Source organism: Trichophyton benhamiae, assembly GCF_000151125.1.
Source record: "Trichophyton benhamiae CBS 112371 chromosome Unknown Abenha-F-W-01a06.fp72, whole genome shotgun sequence".
Classification (NCBI taxonomy): Eukaryota; Fungi; Ascomycota; class Eurotiomycetes; order Onygenales; family Arthrodermataceae; genus Trichophyton; species Trichophyton benhamiae.
This window is the reverse complement of record NW_003315105.1, coordinates 323,651-345,081: the sequence shown is the minus strand read 5'-3', so window position 1 is coordinate 345,081 and position 21,431 is coordinate 323,651. Positions and strand designations below refer to the sequence as shown.

Sequence of the window (21,431 nt, the reverse complement as noted above, 5' to 3'; positions counted from 1 at the left end):
CTGGTTAATATTGACAAGGAAATTCGTTAATTCATAAGATCGCTCAAGGTGTATCAACAAGATCTTGCTTTTAATATACATTAAGTGTGCGTGTATGCAAAAGTCGACCGATGAGTTGGGATACAAAGTCTTCCAGCAGTTGGTCGGGATTATAGGTCGGGGTATTATGTACGAGGTGTCGGTGCCTGGGGTGAAAATATATACAGGTGCGTTCTAAGGTGTCTGTTGATCGGTATAACTAACGGGCTATACCTTTGACTCTATCGGTATTGGTCTTCGCCGTGGCAAGGTCCACGGTTCGGGACATACAGTCTATATCAAAGTCGTTAGTTTCATTGTTATATGTACGGTTAACGCTTGAATGGTGGACGAGGTAACGCACTTCTCCTTCGCTGTACCCCCAGAAGTAAACGGCCATGCCGATAAGGTAATAGATTGCAGGGTTTGTGCCTTGATACAGCAGAGCCGAAGCAAGCGCACTGAGAGGGAGGATAAAGAGCCTGATCTCGATGCTGCGGTGGAACAGAGTCCCCGCGAGCGGCTTCAGGGGCCACTCCCAGGCCAGTCCCAGCAGTCCGAGCAAGACGTTGATGATCTGTAGTATAGGAACCGGCTTGACTGCTCGATCGAGGTTCTTCGTCAGGAAGTCCCAGAATATCTTTGGCCAGAAGAAGCCATGGATACCGGCAGCCAATTGAACTATCACTTCTGTTAGTTCCCAGAACCGCATAGTATATATGGATTGGTATGGGAGATTTGGATATACATACAGATGGCAGCAGTGAGGATGATGAGACGAGCCCAGTGGTTTTTGATGAGTTTGCCCATGATTTTTCAGACGGGAAGAAATGGCCTTGCGGCCCTTTTCCCTCTTGGTGTTCGTCTTCCTCTTGGTGTCGGCGAGCGGGACTAGGAGATAATAATATATACCTCACGGGTCAGACCTGAGCGATTTTCAATGTATCAGAAAGCGAAAAACCGCCTGAGGTCTGGCCGGATATAGAGTAGTCGAGTGGATGACCAGCAACCACGGGGAGGCAGCTCTCTTTGAGCAAGCGGAAGATTTCGAGCAAAAATAATGCGTGGAAGTCGAGGCCGGGCTATGTAGTCGGTGGGTACACTGATGTGAGAACGGCCGGCTGATATGTTGGTGTACACTGAGAGATGTTCAATGTTCGACGTTCAATTCGATATCCCTCTGCTGCAATTCCCGGCTGGTCAGTCTCTGTAACTCTTCTTGGGTGCTTGCTGCGGTGGAGTCAAGTCATACTGTCATCGCCTGCGCTTCATATCCCTTGAACTGTCCATGGGAGAGGCAAGTAGTGTTCCACAATGGGGCGAGACGTCTTCCTCTCTATCTCTCTCTCTCTCTGTCTGTCTGTCTCTCTGCTGTGATGAACGCGCTTGTGCACAGCTGGGAGGGCCTTGCAATGTCCTTTCAATTTGTGAGTTGGTTGATATGCAGTGAAGATCCAGCTGTGACTCTGTGATGGGTGGATGGCTGGATGTAATATCCTGGACGATCGACCAAGCAGACGGAAGCAGATGCTTGTGAATAAATTATAGCAAGCAGAAAGGACAGCCCGAGACGACGGTCAAGGCATAATATGGCAACTTTCAAGAGGGGCGTCTCCCTCCAGCGGCTAAGTGTATATACGCACTTATGTACGGAGATACCATGGCCTGCCTCCCGCACCGCTCTTCAGGCGAGCAAAAGGAACTCCCGCCCGCCGCCCACCTCCCTGCGGCTTGGGTGCTAAGTGCTACAAGTCCTTGCAGCCCCGGCCGGGGGGGATTCAGTGCTCAGGAGCGTCCTGCTCCCTGTCCAATAGAAGGGTTGGTATCCCATCTGGCCTGCTCGCCGGCGTATCTATAATTGGCAAATGAGCTGCAAAACGGAGCGATATCACACTCTGCTTTTTCCACTTGCATGGCCTGCATGACAGGGCTTCTTCTTTTTCGCTCTTTGCTTTTTCCAGCCGGCCAGGAAGAGCCAGCAAAGACGAGATATCTCATGCAGGCGAAGTGACGAGGAACGGCCAGCGTGCAGGACGGGCTGTCAATTGGCCAGCAGCCGGGATAGGGTGCCCACTGTCGTCTGCAAGGCCAGGCCGGGGTCATGGATGGGGATGGAATAATAATAGCATTCTCGTCTCTGCTTCGTCTGCTTCGGCTGCTTCGTCTGCTGCTGCTGCTGTCTTGCTACGCCTCGCTGGCTGTCTCATCTAGCTGTCGTTATATCCGCATATACTTAGCTGGCCGTAGTTGGTGAAGACGACCCCTGAGCCACGGCCTTCTGGAAGTAAACCAACAGGAGAGAAAGACGCTGGCCGGCGCCTACTCCTGCAACTAGAGTCTCAGCAGTCTCCAGGACGGCGGGCTTGACGCTGCCTCCCGTCGCTAGAGCCCGGATCTGATGTACCTTTCTTGCATGAACCTGCGGTGTCCGAACGGACTTAGGGGCTCGCGACGCTTGTTGACATGAGAGCTGCAGACACCACGGCATACGGACACAGGGACAGACAGGCAGACAGAAATACATACATACGCCGAGTAGACAGCATAGATGGGCCGTCTCACGATGAACGATCAATGGTCTAGAGCCAGAGACAGGAGACGTCGCAGAGTGCCTCATCAGGCTGACCTCGAAGCGCCGTACCACCCGGTTGCTGCGTGCATTACAACTAACTATCGCTGGCAGCAGCGTCAATGGCAATACGGAGTAGCGTAACAGACAGGATGGAGATGCTACGAGCAGTCGCTGTGGTCTCCAGCAGCCAGTCAACAGCAAAGGACGCGGTACCTCGAGCGTTGGTAGTCTCCGTGGCAGCGCTACATGCTATGCATAACATCACTACCTCCCCCCCCGTGTGTACCCAAAATACAAATCTCAAGGCCCCGAGAGCTCTCGTCGACCTGCCAACAGGCCAAGCGTGAACCCCGGCAAGCGTGGGCGGTTGCAGAATGCCCCTGATAGGCTCGCTTTGGGATCCTCTGGCACCGCATCCCCAAGGACCGAAGGACGAGTTGGGCTTGCTGCCGATGTGATGGGAACCTACGAGTCCTCCCTCCCTCTGGCTACGGAGGAGTTATTGATCAACCACGAGGGCCCGTTAGTTACGACGGCCGTGACGGTGAAGTGATAGGGACGACTTCTCCGCCGATATACGAGTCGGCAGGCCGGGTGCCAGCCAATTAACCAGCAGTACATCGATACTCTGGAAGTCCCAGGACGGCCACCAAGGCCGCTCAAAAGCCACCTTCACACCCTCATTGGCCTGTGGCGCTTCAAGATCGATGTCCTCTGAACCCTGCCAAGTGGGCTCTCTCTCCCTCTCTGTCTCTCTTCTCTCCGCTTATCTTTTTGAGTTATCCACAGGATAGACTCTCGCTTTGCTCTATCAGCGTGCTTTGACGGCCGTCCCCGCGCACGCAGGGGGGTGACAACACGGATGTAGTCGAATTCAACTTGTTAGCTACCTCATAAGGTAGAAGACAGGTCCAGTCGGAGGGACTATCGGTCTTGGTCTCCTCCCTCTTGACCGTTCTCACTGCAGAGAGTGGTGCTACGTCCAACACCTTCGTCTCTGGGCATCCAGGCCCCTTGCTACTTGCTCCCATAACAGCCAGGCTGAGTCTTTTACCTGTCAATTGCGGCTGTCTGCCCGGTATCTTTTTCTCTTCGTCCCTGGGAAGAAAAGCAAAAATAAAAAGGAAATAAGTTAAAGGAGCAAAGAAAGACCCCAAGGCGTTAAAACAGAATCCGCCCAACGAGCCATTTAGCGACAACGTCTACGGGATTATTTCCCTCAATAAACCAACAGACAAAGAGGGAAGCAGATAACAAACTCAGGCTGAACCAGATAATTATACCAACTCTGGTGTTTCAGCATGGCCTGATGGGCAGGGGGGGCCAAATCGACTTTTTTTTTTTCTTTTAACCGCCCTGCCAGTTGGCGCTTCTCCTGCTTGCGTATCTGATAATACATACTCATTCTCGATTACCACAAAATCGAACCAAATATCGAACCCTCGTTTTATGTAAAACAAACGTCGTTCGAGAGATAACTATCTTTGGATACCATCATCGATCTCAAAAACCTCCTTGCTGTCCAGTCCATCTACCTCCCCAGGTCCAAATCCGCTCCCGTACATATTCCTACCTACCGCACCCTCCGTACGCCGCGTCCGAAACCCTGCATGTTTGAGATGTGAGAGAAGGCAGAGGAAGACTTGTCATTTGTGAATCAACAACCAATCCATCGTGGATAACTTGTTACCCGTTAATTTTGCGAGCCCCCAATCGATTTTCAGCGGAAGATCGCTCGTCCTATTTTTGGAATCCGGGGGAATCACCAGGCAACCGGCGAGACAGGAAGCAGGATTAAAAGCCCGATTAGACGCTGGCCGCGGTGGCTAGCGTCAGAACCGGATCATAACGACGTGCAGCTATTAGACGTTGGCCACTAGGTTATTCATGGATTGGCCCGTTTCACCAGCACAGCATTATATCAATAGGGCTATAGTGGACAGGACGTGGAAAGGAGCCTTCGTCCACTAGCACCCGGAGAAGCACGGCTGCGGCACTGGGGTATCAGGCTACGGCGCCGCCCATTGCCTCCTGGCGGTGTCGTGCGCAGGCAGTTCTTTGCCGTTGTAGGTGCATTGGATATCTCGGTGCTTCCATTGGCTCATACCCTATATCCACTGGTCCTCCAAGCGCTCGTTCTACTTTCCGGATGCAATAAAAACTACGCCTTTGTGACTTTGCAATCATACCATAACCAGGCTACCTAATTTCACTTGAACCGGAGTATTCCGTACATTACGACCTCATTTAACGAATTTTCTTACGTTTTATCCATCTATCCGCTTTATCCCGCATTCGGTTTCTCTGTTGATTCTTTTTCTCCTCCCTAGAGTTGCATATTCCCCTTCCTTTGACGAATTTACTTTTGGCATCTTCTATTTATCCCTTCCTCTCTAACTTCCAGAGATCCGACTGAGCTTCGGACAACCTTCAGTTGGAGCCATCATGACGAAAAAGACTTCTTCCAGGTGGAAGTCGCATTTTAATCCTTCCAAACTATTCTTCTACTTCATTTTTTACGGGATTCAGATAGGCTTCTTTGCCTATGGATGGTATGCCGAAACCTTATCCTTATTTCCCCTGGACCTTAATTTTTGAGCAATCAAATTATGAAGTAGGGACACATTTAGCTAACATGATTCAACCAGGTGGAAACAAGTTACCGATCAAAGACTGGCGGCCCTCAACACACTCACTTTCTCAGTATGGATGTCTCGGGGTGCTGGGTTTGTTCTTTCGATAGATACAGCCCTTATTCTTTTCCCCATGTGCAGAACGCTGCTCAGATACGTCAGACCGAAGGTGAAATGGCTTCCTCTCGATGAAGCCCAATGGTTCCATCGGCAGATTGCATACTCCCTGCTCATCTTCAGTGTGATACATGTTGTAGCACATTACGTCAAGTAAGTACGATTGTTGTTTTAACCCTGCACAATTACCAACAGTCAGGTTTTAATGAAATGTTCAAACAGCTTTTTCAACATCGAGCGGAACCAGACACGTCCGGAAGCAGCTGTTCAAATTCATTATACCCAAGCTGCTGGAATCACCGGCCACGTAATGCTTCTCTGTATGCTGTTAATGTATACCACGTCGCATCACAGAATCAGGCAGCAGTCGTACGAGACTTTCTGGTACACGCATCACCTTTTCATCCCGTTCCTGCTGGCTTTATACACACATGCCACTGGATGCTTTGTGCGAGACACACCCGACCCCATCTCTCCATTTGCAGGTAAGAGATTCTGGGATCATTGTATTGGTTATGAGGGATGGAGATGGGAACTTTGGGGCGGTGGCCTCTACCTCATTGAAAGACTCTATCGAGAGATCCGAGCTGCGAGGGATACTGAAATTGTCAAGGTTGTTCGACATCCATACGGTTAGTGGACTCCTACACATGCACCTCTTGCATACTAAATTACTAACGTTTAATGAACAGATGCCATGGAAATCCAATTCCGTAAGCCCAGCTTGCGGTACAAGCCTGGACAGTGGCTCTTCCTTCAAGTACCAGATGTCTCTCGAACGCAGTGGCATCCATTCACCATCACATCGTGCCCTCATGATCCCTACATAAGCATCCACATCAGACAGGTAGGAGATTTCACCCGTGAACTCGGTAATCGGCTTGGTTGCGGTCCTGAGCAAGCGAAAGACATCGACGGCCTCGATCCTCTCGGCATGTACGAGATTGCCATGCAGAATGGCCAGACCATGCCGCAAATCCGCATCGATGGCCCCTACGGAGCTCCTGCAGAAGACGTGTTCAGCAATGATGTTGCCATCCTCATCGGCACAGGCATCGGAGTTACCCCCTGGGCATCCATCTTAAAGGATATCTGGCACTACCGGGCCGGACCTAACCCTCCAACCCGTCTCCGTCGAGTTGAATTCATCTGGATTTGCAAAGATACCAGCTCATTTGAATGGTTCCAAGCTCTCCTCTCCTCCCTGGAAGCTCAATCCGCAGAAGAAGCTCGTTCAGGCCAGGAATTCCTTCGCATACACACTTACCTTACTCAACGGTTCGACCAAGACACAGCTGCCAACATCTACCTCAACTCCGTAGGTCAGGAACTTGATCCTCTTACAGAACTAAGAACAGGCACCAAATTCGGTCGTCCGGACTTTGCTCGGTTCTTCCGTGCGTTGCGTGCCAGTATTATGGATCGTACATACATGTCCAACCTTGAGGCAACGCGTCGGGCTGATGTTGGAGTCTACTTCTGCGGTCCGAACCAGGCGGCCAAGCAGGTTAAAAAGGCAGCGAAGGAATGTACAAGCAAAGAAGTCAAGTTCAAGTTCTGGAAAGAACACTTCTAGCTCTGGCTTGCTTGGCTGTTTCCTTTACTCTTATATACCCATTCCGTCTCTAATATACATGGAAGACACATTTTATTTCCGTTTTTATTAATTAGAGTATAAATTTTTAAGCCCCGGCTCGAATACCTTTGTTTGCGTTTTTTGTCTTTGCCGTGCGGTATTTTGTACAGCTTTTATGGATTTAGCGCTTTTGTCTACCGAATGTATACCCGTTTCTTTTCTTTCGGTTATAAGGCCTGTCGTAAACCGCTGCCTAAAATATGATAATATTGTAGATGTAGGAGCACCTCATTACATATTGACTTGTGAAAATATACTAGGTCGTAAGCCAATAGTAACAGTTAGAGCCATGCCAATCTGACTCTCCTCCCATACCCAAGTGAAATATGCCTAAACCAGACCCTACAATAGTTTAATACCTTGTATATCCTCCGAAGCTGTGCCCTCGATAAGAGGTTCCTGCAGCTTGGCCAGTCATACAGCCAATTCCATCTATCGACCCAACAAGCCGCCTTTAGAGTCGTTCGTCGAGCCGTTCCTTTCGGTGTTCTATCCAACGGCAAAGTTAGTAGCTGTACAACATGAATGAGGAATAGGTAGCAAGAATGCCATACCTCTGATTCTTGCAGGTCTCCCTTCTCCAGTATCTTGGTAATACATTCCACCTCATCCGATGTTCCGAACTCATTCGACAGTGTTGCCTTGCTGGCTCCATCGTGGATTCCTTGTGCACCATGTCTAAAATATAGAAGTTAGATGTCAAGGAACAGGCCTCATATCAATAAGCAGGAGACTCAACGCAACATACCTGTGAGTGATGAATATCTTCCACCCACTGACCACTTGAGCTAGAGGAACTGTCTTGTCTTTCCTCCACTGCTTCACGCTGGCAACATCATCGACGTAGACGACGAAATCATCCGTCTCTCCCTTGTAGAAGACCTTGTAAACTCCGACGTTTCCGCGAGCCATGATTGCAGTATTGTGTCTGTGTCGTGCGTCCTTCTGGTTCAATGGATAGGCCTGGAATGACTTTAATGGCCGAGTAGGGAGCTTAAGTAGTTATAGATTGGCGGGGTAGAAGGCTGAGAAGGCAAAGCGTGTGTGTGGCTAGTTGCTGAAAGTATATGAGTCTAGATATCCGGTTTGTCAAGTGGTATGTAGATGTAGATGCAGGTGTTTTGACGAATGGTTATATAGGCAATTGGACAAATACCGAGGTGATGCTGTACTTCTAGGAGTGCAGCGGCGTCTCTATTTATGTCTGAGCCAGCCCACAATTCTCTTGCGCGTCCCCATCGCCGGCTCCTGCTCGTGCTATGCGCTGCAATTAATAGGGTGTACATCGTCGCCGTCCAGCTTCCGCCTGTGTTGCTTGTCACTGCTTCGACCGACGTCATAGCGGGCCCTGAGTCTTGGCGTTTAAAGGTAGTCATCCCTGATCACGTGTGACGTCACGCCTCTCCTTCCCCTTTTCGGCTTGCGGTTCTTCTATCAGATTCGGAGTCTTCTTGATCTGCACGGGAGATAGCGTCACTCAGCTCCACGAGGCACAGGAACGGAGCTGACAATGGAGTATTATAGGCGGTAACGAGCGGAACTGCAGCTTGCATTGTTGATATAACTAGAAGATGTCTCTGGAACCGTCTACCTAAGTACGGAGTAGGAACTAGTTACAAAGAAGCATGCTAGCTATAGGGAAGAACGCGCGAAGGAGCTCCTCCAAATCCCTCGTCTCCTTGCGTCCGGCAAGGGAGTGATGATACTTACACCTCAACTAGTCTGTTACGACGAGAGCGGCCGGGAGCTGTAAAAATAGAGACACCCCATCTGGTACGTTTGTCCATCTTGGTCCTCTCCTTGTATTTAGCGCGTTTCTCGAGAGCTTCGTGCTGCACCATCTCATCAGCATCAGACTTGATCTGTGGCAAGGCTGTGCATCCTGGTGAAGAACTCCTTGATTGCACATTGGCGTCAATTGTTTCATCGAACTCCCGAGTGCTATGCTTGGAGATAGGACTGGTGGGTGCTGTGGTGTTCGTCTCATCAGCAGCACCGCTCTTTGAATTAGAAGTAATTGACTGGGTCGTAGCAGATGCGATGCTGCTTCCACGGCGGGAGAATGGGCGGCGGCTACTGAGGCTCCGAAAGAACGAGCCAGCCTGAGCTCGGATGAACTGTCCACCGCGGCCTGGCATTCCTGGGTATGGAATGATATCACAAGTCCAGATATCAGATAGCCACCTCTCCATGCGCGCTCTGTCCTGACGGTTCGGAGTTAATGTTTCCATTGGGGTTATCAGGAGGGTTTGAGGCCGTGACGGTGACACGCTCGGGGTTTGATCCCGCCGCGGGGCGGCCTCTGTCCCTTTGATACGGACTAGTCTGCAGATGGGCTGAACCATATTACCAGCTTCGTTGATCGTTATCACGGGCCGTCTTTTAATTGGGAACATAACCCTCGTTCCAATCCTGGGGGTGTCCACCGTGATTTCCGGGGCTATGTTCAGCAGGAACTGGTCCTTCCACTGATCAGCCTCCTTTGGAGAGCACGCGGTCATGACGAGCTCAAAGGTATCGCCGCTGGCAACATATAGCAGCTTCCAGGAATGAGGTGTTCTCGTACATTGCAAGCCTGCTCAGGCATTAGCATCGTGATTTTTTAGATAGGTTTTGGAGCATGGAATGAGCAAACCTGGTTTCTCATTAACATTCTCGACCTTTGCCCGGGTTGTAGCAATAATGGCCAGTACGCCGAATTTACGAGTTTCGGCTCGAGGAACAGCTAGGATGATATGTGAAGCAAAGAGAGCGCAAGCCATATACTCCCCTACAATAGACTCCGTAGTCTCGTATGTAATATGCAGAACACCGCAGACTTTCAGAGGACCAAAATCACGAAGAATATCCCTCTCTCGGCCCTAAGATAATGTTAGTTTGGTAGTCAAATGGAAGTAGGTAATTAACCTACAAAACCTGTGAAGTCAAGCTTGTTACGAAGGAGTAACGTCTTTGCCAGGCGATCCTTGGCTACGGGGTCTCCGGTTGCTCGATTGATCTCCTGGACTGTATCAATCATGCATTGATAAACCTTCTCAAGAGCTTCGTGGGCTGCCGGACAATCGGAGGATGGCGTGCATTTCAATAAATCTGACAAAAACAATTGGTACTTGCACACCCTTTGAATTGGCTATCACCGAAGCTGGTTAGAATCTGACCGTTCTCGTGACTTTAGGATCTGAAGTTGTTCTCACCTTGGCAAGCAGGTCACCGATGGTAAGTGCTTGATTCGGGCTCAGCTCCTTGCACTCTATGGGCGCCAATGATCGAGAGAGCGCTTCAGTACCATTATCCCAGACCTCAAAGTCAACGGTTTTTCGGAGCTTCTCAACTTCCTGCAACACTAAAGGGTACTTGATGCCATATTCCTCGTAAACTTTGAACTTTGGGAGCTAGTTGAAGGATGGGTTTAGTTTCAAGTACGCCTAGAAACCTAGGAAGCATTATTTCGATCTAGCTTACCTTCGACATCAAAATTTCAGCTACCTTCTGTACTTCGTTAGGCTCTGCAGCAATGTTCCTGCACGACTTGATCCGGTGCTCAACGGATTCACGCATCCTTCGACTGGTCACTGATTTGCGATGGACGTCAGTGCTAGGCATTTTCGACGTTTTCTTCTTTGCCACCCATTTCATAGATGCCGCAAAGGCAGCTGTGGGAACACGTGGGATGGCAGCTCGAAGTGCGTCAAGAAATGTGCTGTGCAACCTCAGCAATGTTCCCACGCATCGTCCAAGTCCAGTTTGAGTTTTTATCGGGGCTATTACTACCTTATAAACGGACATGTTCAGCTAGAGTGCATAGAGTATGATTTCTGGGAAATTACTTACATCTCCTAGGGCTCGTAATCCAGATACATAGACGGCTTCAGTGCCTAGCAATTCTTGAAGAATCTGACGTCTCTGGACAGCGCGGTTCCAAGCAGCCTCATCGCAAGAGACTGATCTAGTCAATCGGTTGCTCTCAAGAGACGCTCTTGCTGCTTCGGAACTAGAGAACACGCTGGTGCTATACATAGTACTAGTCACCGTGTTTGTACGTGCTCCGTTAGCTACACTCAATGTTGCCTGGCTAAAACTTGCAGTTTCTATGTTGTTTATAAGGCCAGAGGAGCAGTCAGAACCCTCATCTGGGGGGCAATCTGGCTCGTTGTCAGGATATTTGATATAGCTTTGCTCCTCCGTATTCCCGTTAGGCCAGTTTAGGACAAAGTTTCGAGGAATCTGTACATCAGTTCCGTTATTACGGACACTCCTCATCCATTTCTTGAAGCTATAGCCATCATGGCTAACGGGAGCCACAGAATCGTTGGATTCCGTCGAACGTCGTCTACCGTCTGCCTCAGCTGGGGGTTCGCCCTGCGGTTCATTTTCAGGGTCATTTCGAAACAATTCAGACAATGCACAGTCAATGTCCAGTGGAAAGTCCACTACGGCATCGAGGGATTCCGTAGATTCCATGGCTTTTCGCGTAATATCGACGTGTAAAAATGAAGGACAAAAACACAGCAAGCATAGACAGTAAAACAAAACGAAGGAATGGCATACAATATGAAGGTCTAAGGAATGGAAATGAGGGCAACATGCAGTGGAATAGAAGAGAGGTTGGGGTGTGGTGAGAAAAATTTTCACCAGGCGTCCTTTCTTCCATTTTGGGGAAGGGGCAACAGAGAACTGTAGCATCCAAAGCCGCACTACGACTAAGCAAGGGGTAACCACTGTAATATAGAAGGAGACTATATACAATGAACAGACAGATAACAGTATAAGACAAGCAGTGTGTAGGCTGGCATATTCACAGCATATATTGATGTTGATAAATCAGCTGGCCCCTGCATTATCAGTGATCTGGCCTGCGTTGGTAGATAGGTCCTCCTATACAGAGACATATGTAAGAAAGGTAGAGATATCCAACTATACAGATATCTAAAAGAAGGGTATTTATATCACCCACAACAAGTAGTAGTTCAAGACTACTTCTATGTGCTCATGGGTGTTAATGCATCTTTATCATGATCAAGCCAAGGGCTCAAAGGGGTATAAGCATAATATATGAATTTATATATTTATATTGTTGTGGCAGCCCATACATTTTCTTTATTTTATAGAGACATAAGCACCAAAAAAGCTAGGTAGGTAGATGCATAGCTTTGTGTATGAGAAACGGATCGCCATCCAGCGATTTTTCGAGCTCAGACGCGTTTTCAAGTGAATAAGAATGACTAAGCCAGTCTCCTTTTCCTTGGCAAGTTTGAACTGTTTGCATTCGGCGATAAGATTGGGAAGCTGGCGACCCCTCGACAAAAGCGACATCTCACCTGTTTCAACCCCAGAGGTCCACGGTCGAAGCCATGGACTCCTAATCAAATGTGAGAGTATCATGGGCATTCCGATGGACGACATCCATACTCCTACGGTGCCTGCTGGGCCCGTTTCGGGTGCGGGCTCTACAAGCACGGATCTCTCAAAGGCGGGCCTGACGCAGCTCTTTGATGAAAAGGAGAAGCTAGAGGCGGAGTTGAAAATACTTAGTGACGTTCTCGTATCTGTATGCTGATGTCTATCCTATCCAGCCAGACTTTTATTAACGGAGGTCTAACAAATTGTTATAGCATGGCGTTGACATGAACACGAATCTGCTTACCGAAGACGGATTCCCAAGGGCAGATCTGGATATTGCACAAAGTACAGTGGCTTACTCTACCTCATTTCTTGGTGGCCTCTTCCTCTAACCTCCTTGTGGTGAATAGTTCGGACTACGAGAGCGCGGATAATACGTTTACGAAACGATTATAAGGCCGTCATGTTGAAAGTTGAAGATGGTTTAGCTGCGTATTTTGCTAGCACAAAAGATAAAGACGGGAATATTTCCGCTACTCCGTCTACCCGGCCCTCAGCAACATCTCGAAATGTAGAGGGAGTTCCTACAGCCCAGGTGGACACCCTCGACATGCCATTTGCCAAGGTCAACAGTGTGGCGGACGGGAGTCCTGCAGCCAAAGCTGGCCTGAAGGCTGGAGACAAGGTCTGCAATTTTGGTAACATAACCTGGGCTAACCATGAAAACCTGACGAAGATTGCAGCGGTTGTCACAAATAACGTAGAGGTAGATGCCCCCTGGATTGAAAAAAGCTTATTTACTCTAGCTTCACTTTCGCTGACCCTTATTTGGTTTGTTTAGCTTCCTATCCTTGTCAAAGTAATGAGAGATTTCGATGGAGAAAACTCGCCACTTACCTTGCGGCTCACTCCAAGCCACAACTGGGGTGGCCGGGGGCTGTTGGGCTGTCATTTAGTGCCATTGTGAAGCACTGTTCATTTTGTCTTTCGCCGCACGAAAGTGAAATAACCCATTGCCATATTGGAAGGGCACGGTTGTTTATCAGCTGGTTGGAATTTGATGCCTTCATGGCTTGAGAGGGTTAGGTTTTCTGATCTTCTGACGAGGCCATTCTTCCATGAGTAACCACAGCTCCTGCATTGTACAAATATATACGGGATACCGAAGGACGAATCAAGAACTTTTTACTAATAAAACCAGCGGCATCGAAAGCCACTCTTACAATAGCTAATACAACATAACATTAGGAATGTATTATTCTTTATGCCATTTTATTCTATAGCTAAAGTGAGTTTCTAACGCTCCTGATGACATCAAATCTGGTTGGTCAACAGCCTAGTCGCGATCCTCTTGAGTACTTTCGACTTTTAATATTGAATATCAACTGCAACCCGTTTTGCTTCTTCCACCTTTAAAATGAGCCGCAACCGTCACTTAATTAGTCAGCCCCCTCCGTGTGGCAAGGGCTAGTCACGTGCCTACATAAATTTCAACCCAACCTTCTGTTCCGTTTCGGGCTTGTTTTTTTTCGTTAGTTGACATCGTCGCCTTTTTAACGACTTCTGCTTTTCCTTCGATACCCAACTACCGGCATCAGACTCGCCTGTCTGTCCTCCTCGCCAGCGACAGATAGCATCTACCGGCCGATTTCGCCTTCCCAGGTCTTATCTAAGGCTGTCCCTGCCCCTCCCTTCTTGCCAACAACCCCTCCCCGCATAAAAATGGCTGCGGTGCCTGAAGAGAACATACCCACCTTCAAGCTCGTCCTTGTCGGTGACGGTGGTACTGGAAAGGTGAGCCTTTGTCACCGCGCAGCTTGTGGTGATGCGTGATATTTTCTGCGGTCGAACGAGCATCTAACTATGCACGACATGGCACCGTGTTCATTGGGAAGTTGATCAACTAACCGTCTGTTTAATGTAGACTACCTTCGTTAAGCGTCATCTTACTGGTGAATTCGAGAAGAAATACATTGCCACTCTTGGTGTCGAAGTTCACCCACTGAAGTTCCAGACCGTACGTCTCCATGTCCTCCCATTCAGGTTTAGGCTACCATCATAAGCCTTTGTGGAAACGACTTCAGCCTCATACTAACCCTACAATCATCAGAACTTGGGTCCGATTAAGTTTGACGTCTGGGATACTGCCGGTCAAGAAAAGTTTGGTGGACTTCGAGATGGATACTACATCAACGGCCAGTGCGGTATCATCATGTTTGACGTCACTTCCCGTATCACCTACAAGAACGTCCCATCCTGGCACCGTAAGTGGAATACCATCTATTTTCTTGATATTTTTGTGATATAATCATCAAGCTAACTCCACGAAACACGATAAGGCGACCTTGTCCGTGTCTGTGAGAATGTCCCAATTGTCCTCTGTGGAAACAAGGTCGATGTCAAGGAACGTAAGGTAAAGGCCAAGACTATAACCTTCCACCGCAAGAAGAACCTTCAGTACTACGACATCTCTGCCAAATCCAACTACAACTTCGAGAAGCCATTCTTGTGGTTGGCCAGAAAACTTGTTGGAAACCAGGGTTTGGTAAGTCTTATCCTTATCTCTTCCCTTTTTCCGCACTTTCTACCTACGACTAACATTGGCACAGGAATTCGCCGCCGGCATTGCTCTTGCTCCCCCAGAAGTCAACGTTGACCTCGCTGAGCTCCAGAAACAGGAACAGGAAATGAAGGAGGCCGCCAGCATGCCTCTGCCAGACGAGGAGGATGCCGATCTGTAAACTGGATCGTTGAAAAAATCAGCTGGACGATTGCTCGCTCGCCTTTTCCAAAATTGATTAGGCTAGGTGCAAGGATACGTGGACACGATTTGGTTTGGAACGGGATGTAATACAGAAACAATTGACGATGAGAACGAATAGGAGAAAGAAGAATTAAAAGAAGAAAAAAAAAAGTCTCAACAAAATATTTGAAACAAAGAAATCAGTTTCTGCACCGCATACAACAACACAAACCAATCGACAACAAGCATAAACAGCATGTCCAGCATGGGTGATATCTTAGAATGACGGCAAGCATTAACTTCAACGTCAAGGTTATCAGGCAAAATTTACAAAATACAATACCCTTTTAGTAATATCCTTACTCAAGGAAAGACAACCATATAATTCCTTAATACTTAAAACTACGGGCTGCGCATTTGGAAAGACTACAGGGTCTTTTGCTGAGCTAGTGTAAGTGGGCTGACGTCAAGCTTCTAGCCCTATAGTTACGTCAGAGCACCCTATGTCTTTCGTAGGACTGGGTTTGATACAGATTTTGATACCCCAGTAAATCATATTACTTGGGAAAGGATTATTCAAGGGCAAACTGCATCCTCTCAATGAAGCAACATCAAAAAAGCTGTAAGAGAGCATAACCGTTTTCTGCGACACGTTGAGGCTGCTTTATATTCTATGGGCATTCTATCCAGATTGTTGTATAACGGAGTCTGGCACAACAAGGGAGGTAGGTAGAAAGAAAATAAACACCTAAGACACTCGAAAGAACCTACCCAGGGTATATGTCTATGGATCTGGTTGTATGTTGAGGGAATATATATACCCTCAACCAAGACCGAAAATAGAAGAAGGTAAAAAGAAGATAAGAAAGGGGGATATCAAACAACACCTGTTGCAAAGGACAAAATGTACCACCCACCGAACCTATACAAAATACCATGAGAATGAAGGGAAGGGGAAAAAAACGGGAGGATATACCTGAATATGAAAAGAAATGTAAACATAAGGAAGCGTTGTGTTGTGCTATAAGGTGAAAAACAAGAGAATGAACTGAAACCGAAGTCTGGTAGTATCCTACGATTGATATCAACTCCTCTCCCGACTGGAGGCGCAAGATGTTGAATACAAAATCAAGCATTGAAAAAAAGGAAAGGGGAAAAAAGGAAGGAAAAAAGAGCTACTGATGGCCGTTCTAGAAAGGGATGAAACCGTCAGTGGGAGAAATATGAGGTTACCAAAGCAAAGAGGGGATGCACTTACGAATAGGAAGTTCAATTCCTGGACACCCAGTCTGCCAACTTTAGAGCTTGCTTTTTCGTCTAGAGCCCCCTCTATAATCTGTCTCTTCTTATCTTGGAGAGCAATAATTCGGTCTTCGACTGTGTTTTCAATCAAAAGTCTATGAACCATAACAGGTCTCAATTGCCCAATACGATGAGCACGATCAATGGCCTGGTCTTCAATATATGGGTTCCAGAAAGGATCAAGGATAATAACTTGCGAGGCAGCAACCAGATTAAGTCCGGAGTTACCAGCTTTGAGTGAGACAAGCATGATACGGCAGTCCGGGTTATCGGTAAAGTCGAGGACAGAGTCGTTGCGGTCTGCTGGTTTCATACTGCCATCATAACGGCGGTAGTTCCAGCCTCGTCGGTTGATAGGAACCTCGATAAGGTCAAGAAGGGAAGTAAACTGGCTGAATATGATAGTCTTCTCGTCACCTGAATCACGTAGTGATTGTAGAATCTCAATTGTCTTATCGACTTTAGCACTGGTTTCCCATCGCTTATCAAGGGTGCGAAGGTATTTGCGTTTGGCCTTGACGTTACGCTGGGCGTCCTTTTTTAGCTCAGCAAGAGTTTTCTTAGGTTTGGCTTTCCCTTTGCCCTTTTTCCGTCTTTCTTCGTCTTTATCCCGGACGATGAAGCCATTGAGCGTGCCTCTATTATCATCGTCGCTGTCGCTGTCGCTATCCGCCGTATCATCGGCTTGGCTACCAGATTTTCCATCTTCAGCAGTCGTGTTTTCACCCGAGACATGGACTTTCTGGAAGGATGTATGGTCTGTAACCTTCTTGGGATCAATTTTGGCCCGGCAGGAAGGACATTTTACCTCTATCGTTCCATCATTGCCCTGCATCAACCCTTGCGCGGGATCTGAGATCCTTGCAAAGCATTCTGCACAGGTGCTGTGGCCACAAGGAAAGAAGATAACGGCATTTTCAGCCACGTCTATGCAAACCGGACATTCCAAAGCCTCTTGTGCCTTAAGTCGTTCAACAACGGTATTGTCAAGCCTTTTTGCGTTGGCAATGAGGTCAATTTCTCCTGAATTGGTGACGAGATTGACTGCGAAATCATTAATTAGATGCGGATGGCAGCAAGCCTGGCGCAATCGCAATAGTAAAACAAGCACATTTGAATAATTTCTCCCAACAGTGCCAGCCTGGAGATATCTATTAAACTGAAGTTGTGACTGAGTTTCAAGAGCCTGGTAGAATTCCTGCTCATCTGAGCTGAAGATGGTATGCACTTTTTCAGTGACACGAGGTGGGAGTTGAAGAATCGGTTTTCCATCGATTTTGGATGATTTGGTGCGGCGGAGGAGGATTGCTTTGAGAAGAGCCTGAAGCTTTTTCATAGCCGTACTTTGGACCGCGTTTGTATCATTTTTCAAAGGTCTTGTAAATGTGCTATTGAACCGCTCGAGCTTGTTGTACGGTCCAATGCGGAGGAAACATATCAAGGAGTAGAGCTCTTGCACGTTGTTCATCATTGGAGTGCCACTCATACACCACCTGTAGATCGATTGGAGCTCATAGCATGCCTGAGCACTCTTCGTACCGCGGTTCTTAATACACTGTGCTTCATCAATGATGATTCGGTACCACTTGCTGCTTTCACCTAGTAGTGGCATATCGTCCAGGGGTGAAATAGAGAGATTTTGATAAGCGGTTGGATTTTCCTTTTTGAATTTCATCCACTGTTCCTTACGCTTGAGTTCAGATGCCAAAGTGCCAAACGTAGTCAAGACAACATCGTAACGCCGCAAATCCTGAAATTTGATTGAACGGCGCTCTCCATGCAAGATGAAGACAGAGAGCTGATGCTGAGAACCTGGCTTCAACATCCGGTTAATTTCACGCTTCCACTGTTGAATCAAAGCAACCGGGGCGATGATAAGGGTTGTCTTGCGCGCAGGGTCGGTACTGGGCCGAGAAACCATCAAGGCCAGTGCCTGGATCGTCTTCCCAAGGCCCATGTCATCAGCGAGGATTCCTCCCTTGTTGGAGCCTTCTTCCATTGATCTCATCCAGGCTAGCCCCAGTTTCTGGTGCTCCATAAGTGGGAATTTGAGCGCTTCTGGAGTCCCTTCACGGTTGAGGTCGAGTTCTTGGTCTGGACGAATGTTCTCGAGGAGAGACTTGAGCTCCTTTTTCATTTCATCGGGAGTCATCCCGTCAACGGCGTACATTTCCCTATTGTTATTAGCCATAGTAGCACGTTAGATTGTTACAATAATGCTTACCGTAAGCTATCGATCTGTGACTTCGCCGATAAATAGGTATGTGATGCTTCCCTTCCACAAAGGCAGCCTGGTGGGCATTGGTTGGTCATAAATGGTCGCAGGGAAGGTGGATAGTTTAATTCTTCTAGACTTCTATTGAAGTCAAAGGTTCTTAGACCCTGACCAAACATCTGTCCAAGACTGTGAACTCCAGGGAGCCGTTGGCTAGATCCCGCAACACTTGAATTTCCGTATGGATTTCCCTTGTAAGTTGGGGAAATATACATGGCCCTAGGACTGTTGCCGACCGCCCGGGACGGAGCCCGATTCGGGAATGATTTCGAGGAATCCTCCACATCACTATCACTGCTCAACTCGATATAATTATTTGGAGTGGCACGCCAGGGTTCTTCACTCCTTGAGCCAGTAATTTGTGAGAATCCGGACCCAAACGAGCGGCCGCCAAAGCTGGTTTTCTGCCAGGAGCTTGCAGAATTGCTGGCGTCTCTTCTCTCAAAGACACTGCTTCGCGAAGGAACTGGGAAACCCGATGACGACCTAGATGCTGACGCAGGTCCAAGCGGAGGGAGCACTGGCCTTGCCTGTTCGCTCATAGGACCAGGTGTTGATGCATGTCTGCCCAGCTGTGGTTGTGGAGTGAAATGCGGCGGAGTATATCCCTGAATCGGCGTTGGGTTATGCCCCTGAGGCATCGCTGCCGGAGCAGGAGGTGGAGGAGGCCGAAATACAATTTCATCCTGTTCATCAGATCTTGATGAATTATGTATCGTCTCATCCCAGGTCTCCTGCAAAGTGCGAGCAAACTCTTCATCTCTGCGTTCTTGTTCCCGCCGTTCTTTAAGCCAGGCCTCAGCTTTACGCTGCTCCTCCTCTAGTGCGGTGAATTCATCATCTTCGTCTATACCAAAGAAACCAAGCAGATCAGGGTCGGGAGCAGTAGCGGAAGCAGGCTGGTTGGAAGGACCAGTGTTTCGTTGAGGAGAGGCCTGTCGACGGGTTTTCGAGTCGTGGAGTAGAGCAGACGAAGTGTTGGGCGACGAAGGCGCTCGAGGCCGTTTTCGTGAGGGACCAGCTTCCATGGCGGTTCCAGACAGGCGAGACGAGGAGGAGGAAGACGAGGAAGAGGCCTGATGTGGTGTTCTGTGCTGGTTTGTAGTACTGGTAGTCGGTGGCAGCGGGGACGGCGCTCGATGGCTTCCAGCCGGGGTGTTGTTATAGCTGAAAGTGGTCTCGTCCTCTGAATCCGACCATGAAAGCATGTCCTCAATCTCGCCTGAGTCCATCTGTTGGACGGACTGGACTCCGCAACGAGAGATCTTATCTCAGCTGCAAGCAGTCAGAGATCCTGGTTCCTTTATGCGCCTCTTTCCGGCGTATCGCCTCAGCCATACACACCACAGGGTAATATGCGGCTCAAATTCCAATGTTGGTCATCAGCGTATCAAGCGGGTGACTTGCTGGACCAGCCGTCACTTAGCTCGGGTCCTAGACACGACGAACAATTAGATGATTTCGCATACAGGAGGCTCACTATCCAGCGTGTTTCAGGCCAAACCTTTGGAATGTCTGGAATATCTGTGTGGATGGCCCTCACAAACCTGCTGGCCTGTCATAAAATGATATCGTCAGCTCATCATCGATGATGAAATCTTTTTAACATTTATTATTTTTTTATTATTTAATTATTTTAATTTTTTTCCCATTTTTTCTTTTCTTTTTCTTTTGTTGGATTTCTTTGGTTTTTGGCTCGAAATCTTCAAAATGTCTGGCGGGCGTTGAAAGTATGTAGGATGACTAAGCAGAACACAGTTCCCAGTAGCACATTTGGCACTTTTTGACACCTTTTGACACTTTAAATAGCTGTATTGCCTGGTCATTTGTATTATGGTAGAATAACTAACTGGATGGCGGAAATGATGATTTTATTAAGCAATGCTGACTCTTCGGCAGCGTAGTAACAAGTGGCAATAAATGACACTGCACAAGCTACTACTATTGCGGATACGGGTACTTATTATTAAAGCAAAGACACACACATACACACACACGGACAAGTATAAATATTTCCCTCGAGACTTTACTTACCGAGAAAAGGAACTCATATTTTTCATGTTGCCGATCTTTCTCCGAACACATATAAACGGAGGAATTTAGTTCGAATTGACTAGACGACTGAACAGAGCAATGATGTCATCATTCAGATATCAATTTCTACTAGATATGAATAATAACCATATCCAAGCTTCGAAATAGCCACTCGCTCAGCATATCCAACCCAATAGCATGTCTAGTTACCTTTGAACCGCCTCCGAATATCAGATTGTTTGATCGCAAGAAGGTTTTCAGGGGTAAAACTGTTCTTAGTCATTTATTAGTAAGCTCCCGAAATCATTTCAAGCATAGCCTTATCACGTGCTATCGTTAAAGTTTGCCCCACCGCGTCCATCCAATTTCGTCCCAAAAGGGGAAAAGAAGACAACATCAAAGATTTCGTCGCGTTTAACGACATGATTCCTGTTATTCTCGCTCGAGGCCAGATGGAATGAGGGCTGTACAACCATGGGATAGCTGGATGCTGGAATTTCGGATGGATTGGATTCCTTGATGAGGCTTACGGGACACGCCGACTGGTGGAACCGTCGATCGCGTGAAGAACAGCAAGACCTATTATGTAGGACTGGCTGTTACGATCACCGCTGCTGAACCAGGCCAGCTCGATCATATGATAACGATACGATATTCCGTATAAGGTCGGACACAATGTTCAGCACTACGGAGTACTCTGTACCCCTTATCAAAGATGGAGCAGAGATAAATTGCATCCTTCTCGCCGGCGTGATGCTCGG

General features: G+C 47.9%; 7 protein-coding genes across 7 annotated transcripts; 3 read left to right on the top strand and 4 right to left on the bottom strand.

Moving 5' to 3' along the window:
• Nucleotides 1–238: 238 nt before the first annotated feature.
• ARB_07551 (uncharacterized protein) lies at nt 239–828 on the bottom strand (the record flags this gene model as incomplete). Its single annotated transcript, XM_003014200.1, has 2 exons — nt 239–699; nt 771–828. The coding sequence occupies 2 exons, from the start codon at nt 826–828 to the stop codon at nt 239–241; spliced, it is 519 nt and encodes a 172-aa protein (XP_003014246.1).
• A 4,207-nt stretch (nt 829–5,035) lies between these two features.
• ARB_07550 (uncharacterized protein) lies at nt 5,036–6,916 on the top strand (the record flags this gene model as incomplete). Its single annotated transcript, XM_003014199.1, has 4 exons — nt 5,036–5,142; nt 5,239–5,493; nt 5,563–5,972; nt 6,033–6,916. The coding sequence occupies 4 exons, from the start codon at nt 5,036–5,038 to the stop codon at nt 6,914–6,916; spliced, it is 1,656 nt and encodes a 551-aa protein (XP_003014245.1).
• Nucleotides 6,917–7,318: 402 nt separating this feature from the next.
• On the bottom strand, nt 7,319–7,888 carry ARB_07549 (uncharacterized protein; the record flags this gene model as incomplete). The annotated part of the gene is made up of 3 exons (XM_003014198.1): nt 7,319–7,375; nt 7,531–7,654; nt 7,725–7,888. The coding sequence occupies 3 exons, from the start codon at nt 7,886–7,888 to the stop codon at nt 7,319–7,321; spliced, it is 345 nt and encodes a 114-aa protein (XP_003014244.1).
• Nucleotides 7,889–8,682: 794 nt separating this feature from the next.
• On the bottom strand, nt 8,683–11,437 carry ARB_07548 (Rho guanyl nucleotide exchange factor, putative; the record flags this gene model as incomplete). The annotated part of the gene is made up of 6 exons (XM_003014197.1): nt 8,683–9,551; nt 9,612–9,837; nt 9,888–10,106; nt 10,171–10,368; nt 10,439–10,768; nt 10,808–11,437. The coding sequence occupies 6 exons, from the start codon at nt 11,435–11,437 to the stop codon at nt 8,683–8,685; spliced, it is 2,472 nt and encodes an 823-aa protein (XP_003014243.1).
• A 1,342-nt stretch (nt 11,438–12,779) lies between these two features.
• On the top strand, nt 12,780–13,157 carry ARB_07547 (26S proteasome non-ATPase regulatory subunit Nas2, putative; the record flags this gene model as incomplete). Its single annotated transcript, XM_003014196.1, has 1 exon — nt 12,780–13,157. The coding sequence occupies one exon, from the start codon at nt 12,780–12,782 to the stop codon at nt 13,155–13,157; it is 378 nt and encodes a 125-aa protein (XP_003014242.1).
• An 881-nt stretch (nt 13,158–14,038) lies between these two features.
• Nucleotides 14,039–15,057, top strand: ARB_07546 (RAN small monomeric GTPase (Ran), putative; the record flags this gene model as incomplete). Its single annotated transcript, XM_003014195.1, has 5 exons — nt 14,039–14,110; nt 14,241–14,333; nt 14,427–14,580; nt 14,656–14,861; nt 14,926–15,057. The coding sequence occupies 5 exons, from the start codon at nt 14,039–14,041 to the stop codon at nt 15,055–15,057; spliced, it is 657 nt and encodes a 218-aa protein (XP_003014241.1).
• A 1,177-nt stretch (nt 15,058–16,234) lies between these two features.
• On the bottom strand, nt 16,235–19,868 carry ARB_07545 (SWI/SNF family DNA-dependent ATPase, putative; the record flags this gene model as incomplete). Its single annotated transcript, XM_003014194.1, has 3 exons — nt 16,235–16,249; nt 16,318–18,535; nt 18,586–19,868. 3 exons carry the CDS (start codon nt 19,866–19,868, stop codon nt 16,235–16,237), a joined length of 3,516 nt encoding a protein of 1,171 aa, XP_003014240.1.
• Nucleotides 19,869–21,431: the final 1,563 nt, after the last annotated feature.